The following is a 26,659-nucleotide window of genomic DNA, read 5'->3' on the forward strand; positions in this document are numbered from 1 at the left end:
TGATCTCAGTGGCATTCTGCGGTCTAGGCCAATCTCTAATAGGCTGGATCTTCTCTGGATCTACAAAAATCCCATCTGCAGATACAATATGACCCAGAAAACCCATCTCACACTGCCAAAAACTGCACTTGCTCAACTTAGCAAACAACTTCTGCTCCCGCAGCTTTTCTAGAACTGCCCTCAAATGCACTGCATTCTCTTCAGGACTCTTAGAAAATACCAGGATATCGTCGATGAAAATGATGACAGACACGTCCAGATACTCCTGAAACACGTTGTTCATCAATCTCCTAATCGCTGCTGGTGTGTTAGTCAACCCAAACGGCATCACCACAAACTCATAATGCCCATACCTCGTCCTGAATGCAGTCTTCCTCAAATCTGCCTCATCTATCGGTATCTGATGATAACTCAACGCCAGATCTACCTTGGAGAACCATGTAGCACCTCTCAACTGATCCAACAACTCATCGATCCTAGGAAGAGGGTACTTGTTCTTCACAGTGACCCGGTTCAAACCTCTATAGTCAATACACAGCCGGAAACGCTCATCCTTCTTCTTGACAAATAACATTGGCGCTCCCCACGGTGATACAATAGGACGGATGAATCCGTTACTCAAAAAATCCTCTAGCTACTTCTTCAGCTCTGCCATCTCTGCTGCAGCCATCCTGTAAGGAGCCTTGGATAACAGTGTCGTCCCTGGTTCCAGTTCAATCGTAAAAGGATCAGACCGAGATGGTGGTAATCCCTGCAATGACTGGAACACATGCTCAAATTCCGCAACAACCTGAATACCGCTAACCGTAGACTTCTCCACTGACTCTGGCATTGATATAGTAACCAAAGAAGCCTCACGACCCTTCTCGATCATCTTCCCAGCCTGAATGGCCGATATCACGACACTTCCCAAAGTTGGTCTTATACCCTGAATATCAATTCCTCTGGCTCGTCCAATAACTCTCAGAAACTTGCCTCCCGCAACTCTGACAACTCCTGAACGCTCCCCTGGATCCCCTCTGATTCTCGCGTTCTCTGCACACTCCGGAGTAATGAAGCTATGAGAAGCTTCAGAATCAAACATAACGTGGGACTTAAACCCGCCCACCAACAAGGTCCCTATACAAACCTCATGTGTTGAGAACCTAACATTTTATCATAGGCAAACATAAAATCTTAACTTCTAAGAATTCACAAAGAAATAGTACCAGAAATTATACTTGTGATCGCCCTGGTACTGGTTCCACCAGTCTCTTCAGTCGTGTAAACCCGTGGCGCCTGCTCAATCCGTGCCACCTGCTGCCCTCCCAGCTGCACCTGCTGCAACGCTGCCACTGCCACCGGCTGCGACTTGGGACAAAAGGGCCTGATGAGCCCTGGCTCCCTGCAATGATAGCATACACGAGCCGCTACCGTCGGAGCACTCCTCTTGAGACAGCTAGCAATATTGTGATCCTTGCTCCCACACTTGAAGCAACTCGCACCACTCGGCGTCTGCATAGCCTCTCACCTCCTCTTGGTTCCCTGCGCAGGTTTGCCGCCCCTGCTAGAACCTCCTTGATGCTGAGCCTTACTAGGCTGAACTGCTGGACTAACCGCCACTGACTGTGCCCGGATATCCTCCTCAATCTCTGCCGCAGTCTCAACAAGCTCTACACGCGTAGCATAGCTCCGCCCTCTACAGTGAACCCTCAAGTCGTCACGTAGGGCCCTCATAAACCTCCTGATCTGAGCCTCCTCAGACTCCATAGCCTGACCCCCATAACATAGAAGTTGACTGAACTCTAAGTCCAGCTCCCGCACTGACCGCGTCCCCTGAGATAACTGAAGGAACTGCACCTCCAACCGGTCCAATGCCTCTCTCAGAAAGTACTTGCGGTTGAACTCCCCCTCGAAGTCAACCCAAGTCATCTCCTTCTGCACTCTCCTAGCAGCCACTGATCTCCACAACACCTCAGCATCACCAATCAAGTGGTGGACCTCTATGTCCACCCAAAACTTCTCAGAACATCTCAGAGTGCGGAAGTTACGTTCCACACTCGTCCTCCACGCATCTGTAGCAGTAGGGTCTGTACCACCCGAAAACCATGCAGTACTGATGCCATGCATCTCCTTGAGCATAGACAAATAACTTCTATGCCCTCCCACATCCGCAGCCACTGGCTGCCGCTCCTCTGCCACCACTGGTGGCACTACCTGAGCCTGAGCTGGTACCACTGCTGGTAACCGCTCCAACACCTGTGCTATCAAGCCCGCAAGATCCACACCAGGGACTTCATCCGCTGGGATTCCCACACTCGGAACCCTAACATCACTGGCCACTGGAGCATCAACACCGCCCCCTCCGGCCACACTCATGGAATCCTCCTGGACATCCTGTGACTCGCCAACACCCTCAGCTGTCACACTCTGGTCCGCATTCTCACTAACCGCTGGGACTCTGCCCCTACCACGACCACATCCGCGTCCACGACCACGTCCGCGTCCTCGACCACGACCAACAACAGCACCCCCTCTAACCATCTGCACTACCATGAACAGAAGGCTAAGCACACAATTAACATAACACAAAAACATAAACTCACCGTGGAATCACACTGTAGGCTCGAAGAGGATGTTCTAGGACTCCATGCCACACACAATTGACTACTAACTCACATAATCAATCAAGACATGCAATCCCAAACATCTACAGCACAAAGCCTAGTGAACCCAAATCTAGAACCGTAAGGACTCTGATACCAAACTGAAACGACCCGATCCATTTTTTTTTAATAATAAATAATAATAATAAATAACTACAACTAGTTGTCCCATACCCACTAGCCACCTAACCACAATCACAACCAACATCGGAATAACAATTACCAATAACCAATAAATATCCAATGGTAAATATAATATGATCCTCCCAAGGATTCGACACCTTCGAGTTGGTAGATAGAGACACATTGATTCTAAAGACAAGGAAGCCTCAAGAATAAGGATGGTGGAATGAATGGTTGCACAAGAGTTGCGGAAAGACTTTTGATATACCGGTTTGATCTTTCAGCCTCACACCAAAAAAGATCGGATCTCTCAGCCTCGCACCAAGGAGATCGGGTTTTGACTATTGGAATCACACCAAGTAGTCGTTTTGATTGTTGGAATCACACCAAGCAATCGGTTTTGTTCAAAAAGAACAGAAGAGAATCACTCAAAAAAAAAAAGGTTTTATAAAAAAGTTGGTTTTTTATTTCGTTGCTCTTACATGAGTTTATATAGGATAAGAAAACTTGGTAACAAAGCCAGGTATCAACTAGTCTTGAAACTAAAAAAAAACAATTAAGATAGATGGTTGAATGAAGACCCAATTCTTGTGCATGTATCCCTTCCTCCAAAGTGACTTTAGGTGCATGTATCTCTATTTTCGTCACCCCTCTTTGACCACAAAATAAAATGATTATTTCGGGCTTTCTTGGACTTGAATTAGGCTCGAACTGGGCTGGACTTGATAGATATCATCCCCAATATCATTTCTCATGCTCTCATTGCCCATAATCTCTTGAATTAGTCCATTAAATACCTCTTTGATATTTTATCTCTTTGACTCCTTGATCTAACTTTCTGATGAGAAACAACTTGTACTGTATCATTTCTTCATCTTGGGCTTAGTTGTAACAATTCCTGGTTGCCAAACATAATTATGGAAGCTCTTAAACAACCTGGACCTGAAACTCATCAAGTTAAGAACTAGATTCACCTCCTTTGGCAAATGGGACGTAACTATGTGGCTTGTTGGCCAAATCTTGTGTTCTTGAGCTTGTTGGAAACGTAAGAGATCCATTGACATCCTTAATTTGATTTCGTGTCGAAATTGATGCTGAGTTGGTCTGTGTAACACGATCTTTGTCTTAGACGCGAAACTGGAACTAGAACAGATCCATTGACTTGAAATATCAATATCTTTCAAGTATGAACTGATTTTAACATGCTTCCAATTCTCAGTGGTTCTAGGATGGATCAAGATTTCAGAACAGTTTTGTTCATAGCTTGAATACTTCTGGCTTGGTCGGAATCCTCCTTTGAATGCTCGTAGGTCTAAGTCGTGTAGCCATGAGTTCACCTGATTTGTAAAATGAATAACTCCTTCACCTAAACTCTGATTGGACTGATTCAACTTCGAGATATGCTCTAGATGCGGTAAAATGTATCCCAAATAGCAATTTGGCAGGAAGAGTTGATCTTTGACTTCGTTTGTGTTGAGCAAGACTCAAGGGTCGTCTTGGATGGTCTCATGATCATATCAAAATAACCAATATTAAACCATAACAATAATCCAATAACCAAACAACAGGAATCATGAAACCAGCAACCTAGAAATGTTTCTAATGATCCAACTCTAGCAACCTAGCAATGCCAGACAACATCCAATCAAGTCCCTAGAACATCCTCTTTTTCATTGCCTTGATTCCATGATCACACTTTGCCTTTACCTGCACCACAAACACAAATTGAGATGCATGAGTATTTGATAAACACTCAGTGAGGCAATCCTCCCATCTACTAGGCTATACACACAAGCAATTGTGATACCAATGTTCATAAATAATCAACAAACAAACATACAAACTAGGAAAACGAACATCATCTCGCTGGAAGGGAGGTGTCGACCGACACAGGCTCTTGGTATCGACCGACACTGGCTCTTGGTATCAACTGACACTACCCCACGTTGTCGATCGATGCCGCTTCACTGGTGTTGACCGACATCGACACTACCTCTGCAACCGCGATCCGCACGAAGCCGAGAGTCGAATATTGCTCCCAAACTCCATCAAATCGCCCAATACTCAAAACCCAAGCCATATACGTCCATAAGAACCTATAGCAATCCAAACCCAGCAAGAAAACACACAAAAACAGCAACAAACAAGCAAGAACAAGGAATCACAGGCTTAGATCAGCCATGGTCATGAACTCACCTCTTTGCAGGAAGATTCTGACCAACAATGAACGAATCCACACTACCATCAAGCTTCCCACACGATCCTAGCCTTGAATCCTCACTCCCACAGCAAGATCTCACCCACAAAGCCTTGAAATCTCACAATCTCTCTCTAGAACCTCAAGAACAAACTCTTCTCTTCTGTTTTTCTCTGTTTCAGCGGCGAGACAACAATAAAACACGACCTAGGTCATTTTCTCACTTAATAGTCAGGTTCTATGGTTTTTCCCTAAACCAAATCGATCAATAACTCAATCTGGTCGAATCAGAAAACATTGGTGTCGACCGACACCACCCTTGGTGTCGATCGACACCCTCCCCAAAAACACACAGTTTTGGTTCACGAGTGTTACAAAATCCACAAACAATAAAAGTGAATTCAATTAAATGTTTGAGCTTATAAACGAGTGAATTTTTTTTTGTTTTTTTTGGACAAACTGTTCTTACTTTCATTTAATCAACCAAGATAACAAAGTTACAAGGGTTAAAAGTTTTCCAAAGAAAAGATAGGTAAATAAACAAACATGTCCAAGAGGTATTGGAGATTTGAGCAATGAAGCAATAAACCACAAACTAAGTCAAGGTGAGTTTACGCCACATTCGCAGACACAAAGAAAATATGGTAGATGGTACTTATTAAAATTGCATTGGGACGTTGAGAGGATTTCTATAGCCGAGAGATATGATGGATTGATCTTGTCGTGAGGAGGATGATTGGAGGGTTAAAGTCGGGTATGGCTTGCTTGAGGAGGTTTTGGTAACCACACTCCTTGGAGCTATGGTCATAATGTCAATACTCTTCAGACTTTGGCAAGGGGGAACAAACTTCATGACTTTAATGACTTGTACTTGACAATACTCGAGGCACATGGAAGGTATGTAGAGAATAGTGGGAAGGCTTTGGTAACCTCCTCTCCTTGGAGAGAAGATTATAATGCCGATCTTCCTAGAGCTTCACGTTCAGAACAAATATTGCAAATTTGCACTTGAGATAAATTAGGAAGCAACTGTAACGGGTAAGCTCCGGTAACATTCACTCCATATAGGTAGGGTCATAATGCCAGTCCTCTTCAATCTTTGACAGTAACAGGTAGTGATCATAAACATTTAAAATAGCAGGGTTCTCAAATAAACTTTGTTAGAACAGAGCATCAATGATTGATTATGTTCCAATTGCAGTCTTCGGATAAATGATTCCATGGATCGACACAAGGGTATGCTACGGAAATACAAAGGAAGATTTGGAACATACCTGGATTTATGAAGTACAAAACTTGGGTCATGGGGTTTTGTCAAGATCTTTCACAACTCCAACGTCAAAACGGAGCTCCTGTCCAACTGCAACCAAGCAAACTGCTTAATGAGGGGATCTGGATCTGAGGAGAAGAGAGGTGATGGATTGACTTCGAGGGGAGGGACTTTCTGAGATCTCAGATTTGGCAATGAATGGTTGGAAACACGTGAGAATCAAATCACTTAGAGAAACCACCAAAAGAGACGGGGGAAGAATGAAACCGAAGCATGACCGGATTAGCTGAGTGGAGACTCAATGAACCTCCAGTGTGTTCATCGCAGAAACAGAAAAAGAGCAAGCTTAGGTAGCGAAGGAGAACGCGAGACAAAGGAGCAGCTTCCCAACGACGTCAATCGAATTCAACGCCATTAAGAGAAAGAATCTCGGAGATTATGCTAAAAAGAGAACAGCTGGGGTGAACAATTGGTAACTTAAAATTACATAACGAGTGAAAACTTAAAATTCTAACAATCTTTAAAACTTCATCTACTAATAAACTCATCTGAAATCAACTATCAAAACTGCGGTTATAAGAGGAGCTATTTGCATAAACCACAAAATTTGTTTAGTTAGTATACACCTGTTAAATTTCAATTGGTTTTGATTTCGATTCTCAATTTGCTTGATGCCTCTCATTTGGATATGTATATTCATAAATTCATAATTCCAACTTGAATTCCCGTACTACGAAAAACAACCAAATTTTAAAGTGTCTCGGCCCAACATGCACTATAATCACTGAATGTTTTTACTTTTTAGGCTATATATCTCTTGATTAGACAACACGGTCTTGTCTTCTTAATTTCATATTTGTTTAGTTTTTATTTTATTAATCGAGAATCAACACATTAATTATTAACTTTTTTCCTTTTTAGACCCTTTTTTTTAAATCGTTAGGCTTTAGTCGTGCGTTGAAGGAGAACCTAACGATTAATCGAAAAATTAGATTTAAATCGAGGATTAATCGGGGACTAGTTTTAATAGTTTTATCTATATATATGTATAATATATTAATTCTGTAAAATATTACCAAAAGTTAACATTAGTACAGCGGTTTTAGTATGTATTTATGGCCACAGATCGTGAGTTGGAGTCCCACTTTCTCATTTTGCGTTTTATTTTTACAGTTTTTTTAATAAAAATAAAATGACAAAAATGCCCTCGTCTTCTTCCTTATGTATGTCGACCTGCAAGGATCTGTAAATCCTAATTTAAAACTGTCTTTTTTTTTTTTTCAACTATTAGTCGTCGTACTTTGTTATTATTATAGTTTAAACCTTCAAATAATAGATCTATGAAAAAAAATCATAATTAGAAGTTCAAAGATCTTCAAAAAAAAAATTTCCTGTTTTATTGGCCGATTAGGGTAAAATCCCGGCGGTAAGGAGCTGCCCAGCGTGTATCTGGCGATTAACACGGGTGCTGAGATCGATTTTAAAACAAGGCTTTAAACCTAGTGAGATAGTGATGTAAGCAAAGCCTAAACTCACTTAAAGCCACTTCAGTCCATTAGTGATGATATAAATACAAGCCCATAACTGATTAATACACAGTACTGTTTAGTGTCCTTAAATTAGAAATTAAAGTTTTTGGAAAAGAATAGTTATGCAGAAAACAACAACAATTATTGATAGGCGCAGAGAGTAGGACAATGCCGTATTGGCTCAGGCCTTATTCAGGTCCCATTATGTGGTCAATGTTAATGACTTTATTGCCCTGAGATTATAGGTGTACTCTAATCGTACTAATTAAACAAATGTCAGTAATAATTGAACAACTAATTTCAATATACCTAAAAATTATTTATTGTTCACTTTATGAAATTTATAGACCACTAACTCACATGGGCATGGATTCATCATGCACTCTAGCCTCTATCCTCTATCCTCTATCCTCTAATGCTAAATCTAAATCCCACCTTCTAATTCCTCCTAATAGGTAATAATAGTGACAAAAAAATATTCCTCTATATGAAAACAATGCTCGAATTGATTTATATTAGTACATATTAATTATCTAAACTCTATGTAACTTTAAATCCTTAACGATGTTCATCTTGATTCTGTGTATGGACTATATATATCTCTACATCATTACCAAATATGGACAGCATAATTTTAGTTTATTGTTAGGGTTTTCTAATTTACATTCCGTTATAGAGAAAGAACTTGAAAGAGGTACATCATTAATAAAAAAAAAATCATTACAAAAGATGGAAGTTCATGAATTACGAAAGAATTAAAATCTTATCGGTAAATTAAATAATTCTTAAGAGCTTTATCAAAAACCATTACCAAATGTGTCTAAAAGTTCACTGCCAATAATTTTTAGACATGGAGGTTTTGACTAGTCCAAGCAAAAACTCACTCACTCATGATACTCTTTTCTTGATGCTATATAAAAAGTTAAAATAAAAATCAAAGAATCTCAGTTCAAAATTGTATTTTGGCTAAAACCATTATTTTGTAGTCTTCGAGGTCTTGTCGTCCTTCATTTGCACGCCTCGTTTTTATTATCGTCGTATTCGTATCGTATCTATCATGTATGCATGAGGATTTTTTTTTTGTTGAGTTTTACATCCGTAATTTGTAGGTTTAGTTAGCATTAATAACCACTCTTTAAACGCCTAACTAAATCCAAATTCTAAGTTGGTAGTAGAACCTTAGATAATGATTTCTGATAGTGATAGGAATAGGGTGAATTGTATTATCCATGATCATGAATAAAGTACAATTTGCTGTGTAATTCTTTGTTGCAACTTTTGGCTTGTTTTTTGCTCTAGAAAACCCACACAATTTTGGTAATTAATGGTTATAACTTATAACCTGATTCTAAACAATTTGAGTTTAATAGATATCGACCAAAATTACGAATCGAGATTTATAATCGCTCTTAAAAATCTCGTAAATATATGTGTATATCCGGACATATATTTTTTATAATTATATTTAACATAATTTATCAAACATAGATTTTTTTGGTCATTACATGAATGAATGTATCAGTAAGTTTTTTCTAATGGAAGTTAATAATAACATAGTTTATGTTTTTACTTCCATAAAATTTATTAGTTTGGTTAAATAACATATCAATAAATCTTATTATAGTCACTATAATAAGATTTCTTATCCAAGAAAACAAGAGTTCTTGTAGACTACATTCTCTAGCCACCCAAGTTGTATAATATCTTTCAATTTCTCAATCTACGAAGAAGAAATGTAGTCACTGGATTCTTTTACACAAGTGACGCCAATGAAGAGAGCAAATTACAACTAAACACAAGAAGTTTAAAATATTAAATCATTTGGGAACTTTGGATTCTTGGTACAACGAGACATTAAAGTCTGTGGCTTGTGATTGTTTACAATGTCATCTTGGACCGTCAAAATCTTTCATTTACTATATTACTACATTAATGGTTTTATTTAATAATCCCATGTAACATCTGTGCAAGTGCACTTGCCAATTAATATATCAACGTAACGTTACCCAAAAGCTGCAACCATTCTGATGCCTCCCTTGTTTTGTTATATAATAATATCATCACAACATTTTAGTCTATTACTTAATTTAATTAATTTTGTTTTTATCATAATCATCATTAGTAGTTCATCAACAGCTGTTCTTATTTCTACTTTATGTTCAGTGGAGAATGTGTAACTGTTGCTTTATTTTGGACGTACGCGAAACTGTTTTGTATGTACACACAAATCAAGCAAGAGAGTTGAAAGAGATAATCAATTTTGATTAAACTTAAACTAAACGTTTAAGATGGTATTAACTTTTTTTTAATGTTATTAAGAATTCATTATTAAATTAAATTACAGAATTTAAGCTATTTGAAAAAAGAACAATAAAACTTATCAAGAAATTGATTTTTGTTTTTTTTGCCTAGATATAAACATTTGGGACACGAGGTTTTTTTATTTTTATTACACAAGTCTTTAGACTTTATATTATCATTCGACGTATTAATTATTGTTACTATATCTTTATTAATAGGTAAATTAATATTAACCAAATAAATATATATATATATATATATAAAGAATTACCAAATTAACTCATTATTTATTATTCTCGTCGTGTATACTATATATATATACACACACATTCATGTTAACTTCCTGAGTCTCGTAGTTACTTTACTTACATGAGCATCAACTTCACTTAGCTGAGTAGTTACATAACTTTTTTCTTTCTCTCTGGTTTGTCAGTTTTAGAAAACGTTAACTTAAAATGGCTAAGAAGAACGGAACGTCATGGTTCACGGCCGTGAAAAAGATTCTCTGGTCACCATCAAAAGACTCAGATCACAAGAAGACTCACAAGAAAGAAACTGATTACAAGGTCTTAATTTCAACTCTCTGCTGTTTTTTAACTACCACTTGGAAACTTGTCTACTAATCGGAGTTTTTAACGCAATAGTTTCGTTTTTTATTTTATTTTATTGTGCTATTTGCAGAAAAATGAAAAGAAAGGATGGATATTTAGAAAGACCAAACTCGAAACTACAAATTCTGTAGTAGAAGACACTGTCCGTAAGGTTCTTACGGTGGAGACAGTGGAGGAAGAGAAACCTGCGGTTACTGTCTCCGCCGTGGATGAAGCTGTCGCCGAGATCGTTAAACTAAAGGCACCTCCGGGTTTTATTAGACGTCATTGTGCTGCCATTGTTATTCAGACAGCTTTCCGAGGCTACCTCGTAAGTATATATAAATTTATTATTTTATTTTTAGGAAAGTTTTGTTCATTTACATTTGCATATTTTGAAATTCGTAAAATATTGTTTTTAGGATTTTTGGTTAATTTTTTTGTGTTATATGTTCTTAATGTGTTCTAAATTTCTCTATAAAAAGAGTTCTAAAATTGTCAAACAATTTGTCAAAAAATATATAAAAAATTGTCAGATTATTAATTATCATGGGATAGTGGTTGTTTTGGTCATACATTTTATTAAATTTACATTGGTAAAGATTTTATGTTATATGTCTAAATGAGTTCCTTTTTTTTTTTTTTTTAAATGACAAATTTGGAATTTATGTATGTCTAATATTTGCATTTATATTGAAAAAGTCGAGGAGAGCATTACGGGCATTGAGAGGGATAGTGAAGCTACAAGCATTAGTGAGAGGTAACAATGTAAGAAACCAAGCCAAACTTACTCTAAGATGCATCAAAGCTTTGGTTCGAGTTCAAGATCAAGTACTTAATCATCATCAACAACGGCCAAGAGTCTTATCATCATCACCATCCCGTAACTATAACATTGAAGCAAGACGTAACTCGATGTTCGCTGAATCTAACGGTTTTTGGGACACCAAAACATATCTTCAAGACATCCGTAGCCGTAGATCTCTGGTTAGTGAGTGAAAATATACAAAACACACATCTTAATTTTTTTGTTTCTTTGTGATGTGCTGACCATTAAATTGTCTGTTTTTGTTTTGTTTATTTGTTTTTTTGCAGTCGAGGGATATGAGTAGATGCACCAACAATGAATTTGACTCGGAAGAAACAGAATCTATTTTGCAGAAGAAGTTAGAGATTGCTATTAAACGTGAGAAAGCACAAGCACTTGCTCTCTCTAATCAGGTATTTTTTATGGCATCAACATGAATATTGCAAACCTTATGTAGTTCAGTTTTTTTTTTAAACTTGACTAAATATGGAAATTGATTTTAATAACATTTGAAAAAAAACCTGATTGAAATGTTAAATTAATTACCAAGAAAATCCAATAATTCGAATTCTTTAGGGAAAAAACTGTTTTTATTTGTTTTGAAAATATTTCAAAATTAAGGAAATATATTGAAAACAAAATAAAATTGGTCAACTAGATTTTACACTATTTTGTTAACAATTGAAAATAAAAAAATTGATAAAAAATTCAGACCTTAAAATTTATATATTTTATTTTAAAATATCGTGTAAAATGATACTAATTTACCCGGTTTATGTGAAAGATTCGGAGTCGGTCGTACCGGAATCAATCAGCCGGTGACGATGAGCTTCTAGAGAGAACACAATGGCTTGATCGTTGGATGGCTACAAAGCAATGGGACGACACAATCACCAACTCTACAAACGTTAGAGATCAAATCAAGACACTTGAATTAAACACTCATCATCATCAAAGATCGTATCCAACGACTCCACCGTCGTGCAGAGCTTCAAGATCCGTTATGGTGAGATCAGCTAGTCCTAGGATACCGTGTTCACCTTCCTCGGTGCAGCCAAACTACATGTCGGCTACGGAGTCGGCAAAGGCGAAGGCAAGGACTCAGAGCACGCCACGGCGGAGACCGATTACTGCTAAGAAGCGGCTCTGTTATGCGGAGGAAGAGAGTTTGAGGAGTCCGAGCTTTAAGAGTGCTTATAACGGTTGTCTTTGGGGAGATCATGAATCTGACTATTCTTGTTGTTACGGTGATGGGTACGCCGGAAAACTCTCGCCTTGTTCGACAACTGATCTCCGGTGGTTAAAGTGAGAGACTTCTATTGTTTTTGTAATCTTAACGATCATGCGACTTGTTTAGGGTTTTATTGTTTCCTTGTGCCAAAAGCTTTAGTTAGAGAACAAAGTTACAATTCTCAGTTTAAACAATTTAACATCGATTCTCTACGCCGTAGACAATCACATAAATTTTATAAAGGCTTTTGTTAAAATTTGGCTACAGTAGAGACATGTTCTAAAGTGTAACGTCCAAGCCTACCAGTTCTATATAGATTCAATATCTTAGAAGCAACTCTGAGATCAGCAAACTCACTTGCTTCTTCTGAAACCCTAAGAACCGGTCTTAATGCAGCGAATTGCGTCTCTATAAGATTCACCATGCTGATTTCGTCTTCTAAGTTTCCGTCGAATGCTGAAATTGTCTCATACAGAACTCTTCGAACATTGTAAACTATAAAATCCTGAAAATGAAGAAAAAAAAAACGGAATATTGATACAGCAAATGATGATAGATTACTGATTAGAAGATAATGCTAATATCTTGTTCTGGTACCTGTGTATGATCTGTTGCGTACCGAGTCTTGCATTGGATAAACTTCTTGTTAAATCCTGAGTTTTGTGCAGTTTTTCCCATTTCTTGTATTCATGGCTCGAGTTTAGTATAGTCAGAAAGAACCGTGCTAGTTCGATCACCCAAACTATATCATCCGGGATAGCTCCTACATTAGGGAAAGAAAGCCCGATAAGTTCACTACATTATCTGGGAATAAGAATACAGAAACTTAGAGCTGATCAAACCTGTTAATGCCAATTTAGAGCAGATCTCAGCGTCAAGCAGATTAGGAGGGAAAATTCCAGGCGTGTCCAGTACATAAACGTTGGGATGGCTACCGATCTGAAAACAAATAAATTCTCAAGCCATACTAAATCTTGTAGCACCACACACACCTCAGATACACAGGAAGGTAATAAGCATACAGAGAAGCTGAAGTGACATAATTTCAAGTAAGAGACCAAACCTTCAAGCTCATTATGTCTTTAGTATCTCCAGGCTGCGAGCTAACTGTTGTATGCTTTAGCCTACCTTTCTCTGTAAATATGTTTAAATTCAATCATGTGGAATTGAGATTAGGACAACAGAGCAACGATCTTTTGAGAAGATAGGAATTTACCAGCTAGCACTAATCCTCCCAATTTGATGAAGAGAGTTGGCGAGAGCGGACTTTCCTACGTTAGGAACCCCAAGAAGCATCATAGTTGTGGTATGACCAGAATTACCAGCCTTGTGTGATTCCCTAACTTGACTCTGCAAGAAGTTGAGAAACTGAAAAAAAGAAAGAGTTGTCTTTAAGTTTCTTTAGCCTTGAGAATAAAGAACTGAAAGATGAAATCTCGAGAATTAGCGGTTACTTGCTTGACACGCTCACTGTTATGTGAATTTACTGCAAACGAAAGATAGTTTCTCTCCTTAAAGTAATCCATACACGTCTTCAACTCCAAAGGATCCGCGAGTTCCATTTTGTTCAACACAATGATCCGTTTTGCCAGTAAAGGCGAAAACTTTCTCAACAATTCATACTCAGAAGACAATGGAATCTAAACACACACACACACACACAAAAGAGAAGCAACAAAAAAAAAAAAAAAACTTAGTTTAGTACTTTGAGGCAATTAATCGAACACCTGGAAGGCAAAAAGTGGTGTGAGAAGAAGAAAACAAACACGAGCATCTCTGATTTCCAGTACGAAATCTACTAGCGGAAGACGTTCGGAGATTGCCCGAACCGCTGCGGCCATGTGTGGTCCGTACCATCTCCGGTTTGGGTTTCTCGACGCACTGATCACGGCGTCTCCGATTTCCCTCGCAATGTTCCAGCTTCTCCTACCCGTTGCCATTTTTTTTAACATAAAGCAAACGCGCGTTTCGAAACCTTAAAAGCCCATAAATATGAACCAAATTTGAGCTTAGATGAGCCTTAAATCTTCAAACCCAAAGCCCATATTTAACCCAATTTTATTTAAGGAACTAGATTGATTCAAACTTAGGGTTTTATTATCATCGTCCCTTGACTAGGTTTTGTTTACTCCTGTCGTGCACTTCAGGTTCTTGGTGTGTGTGTAGAACTCACAGTTTAATGTATTGTATGAAGCAAGATTATGATTAATTAGTAGGTTTTGTGTTTCCCTGACTTAGCTGATTAGGAGGTTTGGGTTTAAGAGGTTCATCGCAATTAGCAAACAATGGATGAGGCACTATGGGCGAAAAACTTAGCTGAAGAAAAAATGAAGGCTGGTGACTTTGTTGAAGCTCATAAATTACTTATGATAGCTAAAAAATTCTTCCCGAACCTCGAAAACATTTATAAGATGATAGTCGTATGTGAAGTGCATTGTTTTGCAAAAAACAATATCAACGGGATGGAGAATTGCTATGGTATACTTCAGGTTCAGCAATCAGCTAATGAGGACACGATCAAGAAGCAATATAAAAAGCGTTCGTTGCTTCTACATCCGGACAAGAACAAGTTTGCTGGTGCAGAAGATGCTTTCAAGTTGGTTGGGCAAGCAAATAGATTGTTATCTGATAAAATGCAACGTTCTTTGTATGATATCAGATACCCCTTTTATTGTTTCATACCATGCATTCCAACCAATAAATTTCAAGATCAGAGTGGTGAAACCGAATCGATGGAGATGCATTGAGCGTGGTTTGAGTGCTTTGTATGCTTTGCGTTCTTTGCGTGTATTATTTGCTCATTGTGTTTGGGATATTATCTACGTCTTTAGTTATTTTATGTTTTGGAATAATCTCTATCGGTGTTGAAGTCCTATCTTTGGAGTTTATACTGCTTAGTTAGGCTGTTCATTGAGTATTTTAAGTTATGTTAGTGGATGAAGTGTTTTTCTAAAAGGGTGAAAGAGGTTATGATGATATAATTGTGGTCTCTCTTGAATAGTATATGTATAATATGTACAAATTGGGATGAGACTAATAATCATAGACTGAATTATGTCTCTAGAAAACTTAACATAGATTTGTTGGCTAAAAGAACTCTGGATGCTATGAAATCCCAAACAAAGAAATGTCGTTGACTCTCTTAGAGGAAAGCTAGAAGAGAGTAACTTATTGGTGTATGGACCGACAGTCCATATTGGACTTTGTTTATGTCGGTTATTATAAACTCTAATATTGTTGTAAATTCTAAGAGCTGGTGTTTTATAAATCTTTGTATCATTGATTAAGAGACTGACAAAATAATAAACATTTTTCCCCAAAACCGTTATCTAGATTTTACATGGTATCAGAGCAGACAATTCTAAATTAACGCTTTCGTATTAAAGTCTTTGTAAACAAGAAAAAAAAATCATGGAGACGGTGACCTTTGGTGGAAAAGACATGGGAGACGGTGAAGACAGAGATGATGAAGATGATGTGATGTGTGGATTTGTGGATTTGTGTTCACGTTTGGTTTTTAGTGAAAGAGCTAATGGGTTTTGGTTAGTATTCTTAATTTATTTACTTTTCAATAGTTTAATTAATGGGATTTTGAGGTTGTTCCTTACGAATATTGTTGTATGTTTTTTTGTTTTATTAAATAACGAATATTGTCGTATGTTTTTTTTGTTTTATTGAATAGTTTTTGGGTTTTTTTACAATAATTACTTGGAAATTTTTTTTATATTTAAAATAATGATAATGGTTCTACGGTTTATGGTTTATATGGGTTTGAGTTATGATTTTTTTTTTCTGAGTTTTTATATGGTAATAGTTTCACCATTACGGTTGAGTTGTTTGGAACGCTCATATTTTTAGGTTAGTTTTTTTTAGTCCGATTTGTAGATTGTCCGAGATAAAGACAATTATTTGTGAAGTATCAGGATTTGCACCTATGAGATGTTGGTATTCCCTTTTACCAAAGGTCAAAGACGAGCTGAAGTTCCACTTCTATTTTCAAGATTAAAGTTTATTGTCGGAAGAGTTTGTTGACATGATTTGTTTGTCTTTGACAAGTGTCCATAACATACGTGTTCCACTTATGATTGCAAAGTTTGTGTTTTGCGTACCACATTTGTCGTGCGGGGGAGTATTGGTGTATTGGTTGATATTCCATGTTGGACTTTATTTATGTCGGTTATTATAAACCCTAATATTGTTGTATAAACCTTTGTATTATTGATTACGAAAACGACACAATAATAAACACTTTTCTCCAAAACCCTTCTCTAATTTCTACATAGCTCATGCTCTAGAAATTCAATCATATAACGCTTTATATTATTCCTTTTGGGGCATGGTTAGTTGGGACTGTAAACTTTAAAATGTTGCTCTATAAGCATATGCATAAGTTAATATTTCAGCAAATGCTAATTAATAACAAAATTTATCAGTTTCCACGACAACATAAATATATATATTCTATAAATGTTGATATCACTCTTTTCAAAAAGTAAAGTATTACAAAAAAGCTATCACTAACCAACTGTCATTATGAATTCATCCACAATAAATCTTAATTCTTATTTCTGCTCAATGTTCACCATAATTGTGATATTTTGATATATTCAGAAGCTCTTTAAATTCAACAAGCTAAAGAACCATAACGAGGTCACTTTTCAAGAACCATGATTCAAAAGAATAACGATTATCTTCTTGGAATCCATTGTGAATATGAAGATGAGGATATATTCTTTCATATATTTGCTAAAGGTGAATTATTTGGTTGAAAATATTAGTATAGTTTTATTATATAAATCTCAACACATATACTATTTTTAATACACAAGTGAAAACATTAAAAAATTCCTATAATTTTTTTTTCCATGAGAATAATTTTAGATTTGTATATTTAAGTTTTATTTTATAAATTTTAGTGTTGGCAATCAATTTACATTTGAGAGACAGTTTACATGTGGAAGAAAAAAAGGTTGGCGTCATCGTGCCACTTAAATCAAACGCCAAAATATCCAGCAACAACTACGACTGAAAATATGGGGAAAAAGCTTAGTTAAAGTATCCAGCAACAACTACGACTGAAAATATGGGGAAAAAGCTTTGTTAAAATATCCAGTAAAAACTACGTCTAAAAGAGAGGAAAGAAGTAGAGAGCAATTTTTCTTCTTCCGTTGTGGTCCCTCGCGACCTCCAGAAGAACAACACCATTCTCTAACTTTTTGTTTCTCTTATATTCAAATGTACATTTTCGCCAATGTTTAGAGGCAGGAGACAGTGATGTCTAATATTCATAAGTAGTGTCTTTTGTAGTTAACTATTTTATGTTAAACATGTTTTAACATGAATCTTAAGATCTTAAACATCTATATTAATCACATAATAGAATCATAAAGAGAGTTAAAGTAATACCTCCACTCATTGTAGAATTGATGCTTACTTAAATGGTTTTTTGAAAGTTTCTTCTTTAATGGCTTGAAGACTCGAATATAAATTCTTAGATGATCTTTAGGTAGAAGATAAGGTTTCTCTCTCATTTCCTATTAATTTTTTTATTTATGTGTTGTTTTTGTTCTTATGATGATTTGTGAGGGAGCAAACCATCTATTTATCGGAGGGAAGAAGACCTCATTCCTCATAAAGATTTTGTTTCTAATTTAATCTCAACTATCCATCATAGAGATGAAAACATTGGTGACAAGTATGAGGACAAGTAATTAACCTGAATATGACATGCAGCATAGTGCTTGTCATTTTGATTACCAAGTAATTATTAAAAAAATAGATATATAGCAAATCCAATTGAAAAACTTACTAGCTATAAGATCATATACATGGGTAAAAAATAATTATTTTCTTACATTTTAGGCTTCAATAATTGCATGAGCCTTGCAAAAAACAAAAGTTAAGATTTCCTATAGTTTAACTATTGAAGGCTCTACGCGCGCGGCGTTCCTTATACTTAGATGCATATCATTTGTCTTAAACGGATTTATTGGGAATGGGACTTAAACCGTTGTTCTCCAATATTGGTATCTAAAGTCATATATTAATGACAACATAAAAACAATGTAAAAAAAAGAGCAATGGAATGTAAACGGGTTATGAGAAAAATTCCAAGGTGTCCAGAATCTTAAAAATAAAACTACAGTCCAAATTTCGCATACAAATTTGTAACTTAGAACACAAAACTGAAATGTAAGTTTTCATACATGCAATGGTCGATACATATATCAAATAGAAAAAGAAAACTTAAAGCTCAACTTAATTACCTTTAACATCATCCGTTTGCTTATCATTTCATCGAATCATAGACGTTCTTAGGCGGTGGCTCTATCCAAAGGCTCCTAAGAGGGCATAGTTCTTTCCGCATCTGCCACATATATTTTACTTTCGGGAACTGCTTATGGTACCTGCCTTCATCGAATGAGTATGATGTACAAGTCTTGCTTTTTAAGCCATACTTTGGGAAGTAGACATTGTTCCTCATCCCTAGAACATCCACTCTCATCTCTGAGGAATACATACTTGCAAAGATGGTCACACCATCAAGAGTAGTACTACTCATCTCCTCCCAATTCGAGGAGACAAGTTTATACACCATCGGCTTCTCCCTACAAAATGTATACATGAGAAAGAGCTCTCCCTTCTGCTCAGTCAAGTAAATTCTCTTCGGCATATTTGACCATTCATCGCTATGAATATAAGGGCATCTATGCTCACTCCATGCTTGATGACTCACTGTGCCGGAAGCTAGATCAAAGTCAACTAAAACACCTCCCGAGCTGAAGCAATAAAAGTGACCATTGGCATAGACAAGGTTGCTATGCATGTAGGGGTCAAATCCAAGAGAGCAAGAAAAATCTTCAGTAGCCCACTCAGTTGCTCCAGGATAGCAAATGCTTATACGAACGTTGTATCTCGTAAACGGTCTTAACACTATTACCACACAAGTACCCGATGTGGGGGTGGAGGAGAAAGCAATGACCTGAAAAGACAACTCACACTTTGGCAAGTTTATAAGCTCTCGAGTATAAGGGTTGAAGAAGAACATGTCCACTAAACTGGATCTGCGCATAAGCAACCATCCGTCTTTCGAGTAACAAACATCGGTTCCAGCTAACTCGGGTAAATTAAGTGTGTACCTCTTTCGTTCCATTGGATCATAGAGAACAATCAAGTCGTCACGTTTCCGAAAGGTGATAACCCATGGATGCTTTCCCACAACCCGAACAGCTTCAACGACTTTGCGCCATGCGTTGCAGACAGCTGACGCACGAATGTTATCTCTTAAGACAAGACAATACATTATTAACTCCAAAAGGCTTGATGGAAGGTCTGCAAAAGGGAAAACCTTCTTCTCTTGCCCATTGTTACTGACATCTTCGTTTGACCTACATATAGATTTCGATCAACAAGTACCTTATAATTGTGTTTGTCTTTGGATTGCAAGATGCTTCAAGAAAGCCTAAAACACTTATAGATGGGTTTGCTTTTGGAGCCGTAAGATATGAAATACCACAAAACCATGAAAAAAAAATGTCTCGTAAATTTTGGGAGTCCTATGCCGTTGCAAGATGCTTGAAGAAAGCCCATAAAACATGATGCATACGTCTTAAAAACCCTAATTGTTTCATAGTCGAAGTTATTATATTTAAGGCATCAGATCAGTAAATCATGCTAGATTCTACATTTAATATGATATTTTAGAGAACCCAAGGAAAAAAAAAATACCTGAAACATCGTAGATAGGTCGTCATAAAACCCCTAAATTTGCTGAATTTTGAAAAATTGTGAAACTAAATTTTGAAAACCTATTCAGATTCAACCGAAATTAACAGTAGAGATACATATTGAATCTTAGAATCCTTATATCTTGTGATTACGATTAACAAAACCAAAGAAACGATTACGATTAATACAACAACAACAAAAAAACAAAACCCTAAACCATCGTGGATAAGTCTTAGAATCCCTAAATCTTCTGACTTCCCAGAGATCCTTCAAATCATGTACATATTGAAATTCAAAGACTATAATCTAATCAAATACTTTGAGAAAACCTTTGATATTATATTACCATTTTCAATCCGAGAGAGAATTGTGTGTGTGAGAGAGAGAAAGAGATAGAGAGATAGAACTTACAAGATAAGCTTTCCTCTCTGATCAGTCATTTTGAATTTTTGTGTCACAGCAAATAAAAAATTGTCTATTGATTAGATTTTGATACGTTTCCAAAATTTATTTTATTTTATTTAATAAGATTATGAAATTAGATAATATATATAGATATTTAAAAATATTAATATAGATGTGTATCATACAATCATTTTTCTTAGATTTTGTTTCCTTTAAAGGAAAAAAAAAAAGAAAACTAACAAAAACAGAAAAGGATTTGATAATACAGATTTGATATGATTGTTTTTTTTTGGCATCGATTTGATATGATTTACATGTTATTTTTTAGATGAAAAAAAATTAGCTATAATCCATCGAGAGAAAGTGCAAAAAATCAAAATCCATTGAGACATGTGTTAGTTTATCGATCAAATGTTAGTTATGTGTCAAAAAGTTAACATTTTTCTTAACGAAATAGGAAAACTAATTAAAAACATATTTACATATACAATAATTCTGTTTAGCCAGCTGATACAAAAAGATTATTTATATATCATTTTAAGAAATATATATTTGGGTTATTCTTTAGTGACTAATACTTAAGTAATGTCGTCATAGTTAACTATTTTAAACATCAATAAGTGCATGTAAACCTTGCAAAGAAAAAAACATTTTTCAAAATTTTTATTTACCAAACAATTAACTATTTTAGGTTCCAGCAAAGTTTTTTTTACTTATATGCGTATATGACATGTCGCTAGTTATTTAAAGTGGTGTTCAAAAGTATTAGCTTTTGAAAAAAGTAATCGAAAGTGCAAGTGCAATAGAGCTCTGAAGGTGATAAAGATGTTGTGAAGAGTCTCAGAAGTCTGATATGCTGACGTAGCGTGAAATGCTGATGTGGAGAAAGATTGTGAGATGTGATGACAAGATGCTTGATAAGAAAGAAAGAAGAGATCAAGATATACTTGAAGATATTAAGAGTATATTTGATTCGAGGAGATAAGGAAATAAATATTTTTGGGGATAAAAAATATTTTCTTTTCGTTAAGATACACAAATATTTAGGTTAGAGATCATTTGTATGGATATAAGTAGACTAGGGCTAGCCGCCAAAAGGGTTAGCACTCGTGGGATAAAAGTTGTGAGATTTGTAACCTTCAAGCAATCATAAAAAGCTTAGAAGGTGAGTGTGTTTAACTCTTTTAGATCTACACAAGGTTTGTGTTAGATAAGAGAGTGAGCTTAGTTTCAAGTCTTGTAAGAAACGAGATTTCTATATAAGATTGAATAAAAACGTTTGCTTGGCGCGTTTCAAGCGGTTTATTTGTGTGTATTGTTCTCTATATATTAACAGTAATACCATATATTGGCTTTAGCCTTTAGAATACAACGTAACAATAACAAAAGGAAAGTAAATAGGTTATGAAAACGTTATTAGGTTTCAAAAATTTTCAACAAAATAAAAATTTCTATCATCCCCTTGGTGTGTTCATGGATCCTTAGAAGACCCATGGATTCTGAAACATGAGTATATAAGAACTTCTCAGGTGCAAGAAGACTTTGGACTCAGACGTACAAGGGATTCAGCTGCAACAAAGACATTGACATGTTGAGATGCAGAAGAGGGTAAGAAAACTAAAACCTTAGACAATTTATTTGTTTGATATAACGTTTTTTTTTCTATTTTCATTCTTAGTCTAGAAGTCAGGAATGGAGAGCGAGTGAATCAAGAAAAAGATTTGAAGATAGATGTCAAAGAGGCCATGAAAAGGAGTTGGCATTATACAAACATGCAATGGTATAGAATAGTAATAAAGCATGACTTACATGTTCTTAATTTAAGTTACTCATCTTCATTTATGATCATGAGTCATTTTGAATGAACTGCGTCAAAGCTGAATAGATTTTCAGAAACCGAGAGTAGAGACCACCGAGAGGCAAAGGAGAGAAGCTAAAGAGAATTTGAAACAACAGGGGTTTCAGGTAAGAAACTGAAACAATACCTAATTATATTTTTTTCGGATATAGAACCAAAGTCTACAAGAAAATGGAATTTGATTTTATAGTTTCAATCTAATTATTCTCAGGACAAGCCAGAGGATCACAACGTAGATGCTCAACATGATATGTATGATCAAAAGAAAGAGAAACATTGAAAGGGAGAGAAGAGTTGCTCGCTTAAATTTTTCTCTTTCTTTCAAAGATCAGTTACATGAAAAAAGATTCTCATGTGTGTTATTATTATATTTGTTGTTCTCTTTGCTAAGCCAAGTACAATCCGTAATAAACACCCCACTGTTATACCAAAGGAGCATAACAGCGTCCAATATTCAGTGCAAAGCCAGCATAACAGCGTCCAATATTCAGTGCAAAGCCACCCTGCCACTCACCTATCTCATTACGCAGAACACCTCCTACTGTGGCTAATCCTAGATTACCATGAGAGGCCTCATCTGTATTTACTTTCAACCAACCAGGTCCTAGTGGCACCCAAGCTATCATTCGTTCTACCCTACTTGACGTCACACTACCCTCCTCACAACTCTGATTTGTCGTGGCCACTTCCTGAGCTAGATCCTTGAGAAATCTGACTCTACCTCGTCTTTTACCCCTCTCTCCAAAGATATTTCCACACTGCCACTTCTAACCCCATCAAACTATCATTGCAAAGATAATTGACCATGGACAGGCCTCTGTAGTCACTCCGTCTCCCAAATTATCGTAAAGCCATTCCATCAAGGACTGAGCAAAAAAACACATTTCTCTTCCGTTCTGTGATCAGTCTAAATCACACCTGACATAGCTGGATAATCACGCAGAACATGCAAAATTATCTGCACTCCGCCCTTACAAACCATACAAACATTCAAATCACATAAATGTCTGCGCTGTCTTTCAACATTCACCATAAGAGCCTGATTCACCACCAACCATAGGAAGGTTCGTACCCTTTCTGGTACCACAGCTCCGCATATGCGACTGAAAAACTCTGAGATATGTGGTCTTGGAGCATTATTCCAGGTTACCATGGTATAAGCAGAGCTAACAATAAACTTACCATCAAAAGTTAGCCCCCATGAAACCCTGACCTTGCCTCTGTAAAACTATCCAACACTACTGCCATTAGCTACAAACACTATGTGTGAGAATATGTAAAGCGAGCCATATCCCATCCTACGCCATCCACCCATAAGTCTTGTGCCAACGCTGCCTCATTCTTAGGTGGAAGACCACCCATAGCACACTCCGCTAGTGTATCCGTCGACAACCATCTGTCTTGCCAAAAGCTGATAGTTCTCCCATCACCAATAACCCAAATATGACCTGGATAAATAACCTCTCGCAAACCAACCCCCACACTTCTCCATGTTGAAGACCAGTTACTCTTAACACCAGTCCACATAGTATAATGAATGGTGCCAACTTTAAACTTGCTCCTCACCACTCGAGCCCATAGCTTATCCTTCTCATTAATCAATCTCCAACCCACTTTCGCTATAAGTTCTTTGTTCATGTCTTTAGCTGCCCAAATACCTAACCCTCCTTCACAATTAGGGCAAACTTTATCCCAAGAAACTAAATGTTGTTTTCTTTTCTCTGGCATACTGTCCCAAAAGAAGGATCATGAGACCTTATCCAAGATATAGTGTCGATCGACACCTGCGGTTTTGACAGCTGCTCAGTTAAGTTAGTTTTGGTTAAGCCAGTTAAGCTATTTTGGGAAAAATCCTGTTTGTTATCTTTAAAAGGGGCGGTTTGATCCTTCTTGCTCTCAACCGTCGCCTGCCCTGGAAGAAAAGAGAAAAGAGACTTTGATGGCTCGTGGGAAATGGAGGAAGGAGGGTGGTGGTTTTGGGTATGAGAGAAGGGGAGAGAGTGATTTAGGTTGGAGTCCTTTGTTCTGCTACCAAGAGAGAAAGAGAAATGAGATCTTGTGCTTCGGGCGTAAGAGGAAAAGAAGAGAGATCCATCTCCTACATGAATGTGAGGAGGGATGCGAGTCCTTGGTGGTGGCGTGAGAGGAGAAGAGAGGCTCCCTCATGGTTTTTGTCCTTGTAAGTTGTATGGTTTGTTGTGTATAATCGTTTATGGAACGATTGTTGTTGGAAATAGGGATTTTTGGTCGAAAGTGGCAAGAGGTGAAGTGGAAGCCAAGTTGCAGGCTGTGTGTCGGAAGCTGGTGCTTTACGTCCGAGACAAGAGTGTTGGTTGTCAAACTCTTTAAAACTTCCTCATCTCTTAAAGTTTTGTTTTCACATTCAATGATGAATCAAAGCGACAAACGTAAACCAATTTAGGTTAATTAAGGTTCTCAGGCAATGTAGCTCATTGATTAACAAAATTTCACAACAATATTAACGAATAAAACTATTGTATTTATACCACAGAGTAAAATTATGACATATTATTGATGGATGGTAATAGTAAATAGTATGGTTGCACATAGGATTTGAAGTTTGCAATTGTCACTAGCATATACTTGGATAACAGTAGCAACCTAGGTTCTTTACTCCTTTTTCCTGAAAATGTTCACATCTGCCCTCAAAATGTATTATATTTTTGCAAGCTTTATCGCATTCTGTGGACTTGACATGTTTATAATTTGTACAAGTTCCACGCGCGTAAGGGGCTCGGTACCAGGTGCACACCTTTTGTCCGTATATTCCTAACAAGTTAGTGATAGATATGTAAGAAACATAAAGATCTTTGTAGTTAAAATATATATCATAGATATGTAAGAAAAATAAAGATCTTTCTAAGTAAAAAATATATCATATCTTTGTTTTAGTTAGCTTACTTGAAAAAAGCAATATAATTATATAAAAGTTCATTAATTATTTGGTTTTGATGAATTAGATCTTTTGACCAAAAAAAAAAAAAAAAAAGAATTAGATCTAACAAATGTTATAATCCTCTCGGCTCGAAAGTTTGGTTCATCCATAATATAAAGATTACATTAATAAATAACAATCTCTATGATGATTACTTGCACCATTACTACATTTATGTACAATTCTTCTGGATTACTACTCACATTTTATGAATTTTTATATCATTCACACAAAATGATTAGTAGTAAAAATTTAATTTCACATGATATATATGCCATCATACGAGAAATAAAAGGCATATCGGTTCGACAATTACACAGTGGCCACAAAAACACTTTTAATCCTTTTAAACTATGATACATTATACTATGTTCTCATTTAAAAAAAAAAAAGATATATACCCTTGAGAAAAAGAACTTTTTTTCGTTTTTAAAGTAATGTTTTGGATTATAAACGGAACCAGAAACCTTCAAACTAAAAGGGAACTTTTTTTATTTATTTATTAACGTTAGGCGTTAGCTAATGAATTTTATTAAAGTTACTTAAATATATGATAGTCTTTATGATAAGAATAAACATTAATAACAAATCTAACAAAAACAAATATAAAAATAAGACTTTAAAGAGATTCATAAATCATAAGGTACATTACCTGTTTTTTTTTCCCTCAAGGTACATTACCTGTTAAAATCAACAAAAAAACAATCATACGAGTGATGAAACCAACGACATTTACCCTTTTACCCATTTTTTGCTTTACTTTATGTTTCTTCTCCGTTCTTTTGATGGATCGGAATGCTTATGACACAATCATCAATAGTTGTATATAGATAATTAAATTTTCTAAAAATAGAAGAAAAGAAAAGAACATGTAGTTCATAAGTATTCCTATAAAAGAGTAAATTTGCTAGACCACATATTTTCCCCAGTTGTTTCCTATCTTTATTTTTAGTTAATTTCAATTTGTATTTCTTTAAACTTTAACAAATACAATATGAAAATATTATAATTGATACAT

The 26,659-nt window shown here is 36.2% G+C and overlaps 3 protein-coding genes and 1 pseudogene across 5 annotated transcripts; 1 reads left to right on the forward strand and 3 right to left on the reverse strand.

Moving 5' to 3' along the window:
• Positions 1-10,383: 10,383 nt before the first annotated feature.
• LOC104707356 (protein IQ-DOMAIN 16-like) lies at positions 10,384-12,888 on the forward strand. The gene is made up of 5 exons (XM_010423687.2): positions 10,384-10,631; positions 10,747-10,986; positions 11,358-11,642; positions 11,751-11,876; positions 12,248-12,888. Exons 1-5 carry the CDS (start codon positions 10,521-10,523, stop codon positions 12,770-12,772), a joined length of 1,287 nt encoding a protein of 428 aa, XP_010421989.2. The 5' UTR covers positions 10,384-10,520; the 3' UTR covers positions 12,773-12,888.
• On the reverse strand, positions 12,854-14,651 carry LOC104707355 (DAR GTPase 2, mitochondrial-like; annotated as a pseudogene). The gene is made up of 7 exons (XR_015563177.1): positions 14,461-14,651; positions 14,149-14,334; positions 13,913-14,062; positions 13,758-13,829; positions 13,537-13,633; positions 13,292-13,457; positions 12,854-13,199 (listed from the first exon to the last, which is right to left on the reverse strand). The product of XR_015563177.1 is annotated as a DAR GTPase 2, mitochondrial-like (transcript).
• A 4,118-nt stretch (positions 14,652-18,769) lies between these two features.
• Positions 18,770-20,923, reverse strand: LOC104709632 (F-box protein At4g00893-like). Of its 2 annotated transcripts, none has more exons than XM_010426210.2 (2): positions 20,834-20,923; positions 18,770-20,082 (listed from the first exon to the last, which is right to left on the reverse strand). In XM_010426210.2, the coding sequence occupies exons 1-2, from the start codon at positions 20,860-20,862 to the stop codon at positions 18,984-18,986; spliced, it is 1,128 nt and encodes a 375-aa protein (XP_010424512.2). In that variant the 5' UTR covers positions 20,863-20,923; the 3' UTR covers positions 18,770-18,983. The 2 variants fall into 2 exon arrangements, with proteins under 2 accessions (XP_010424512.2, XP_087319406.1); XM_087463280.1 differs by lacking the exon at positions 20,834-20,923 and adding an exon at positions 20,423-20,785.
• Positions 20,924-25,144: 4,221 nt separating this feature from the next.
• Positions 25,145-26,389, reverse strand: LOC109126066 (uncharacterized). The gene is made up of 2 exons (XM_019229142.2): positions 26,323-26,389; positions 25,145-25,475 (listed from the first exon to the last, which is right to left on the reverse strand). Exons 1-2 carry the CDS (start codon positions 26,387-26,389, stop codon positions 25,279-25,281), a joined length of 264 nt encoding a protein of 87 aa, XP_019084687.2. The 3' UTR covers positions 25,145-25,278.
• Between the last annotated feature and the right edge of the window lie 270 nt (positions 26,390-26,659).

The sequence above is a fragment of the Camelina sativa genome, chromosome 8, assembly GCF_030686135.1.
Source record: "Camelina sativa cultivar CO46 ecotype springtype chromosome 8, ASM3068613v1".
NCBI lineage: Eukaryota > Viridiplantae > Streptophyta > Magnoliopsida > Brassicales > Brassicaceae > Camelina > Camelina sativa.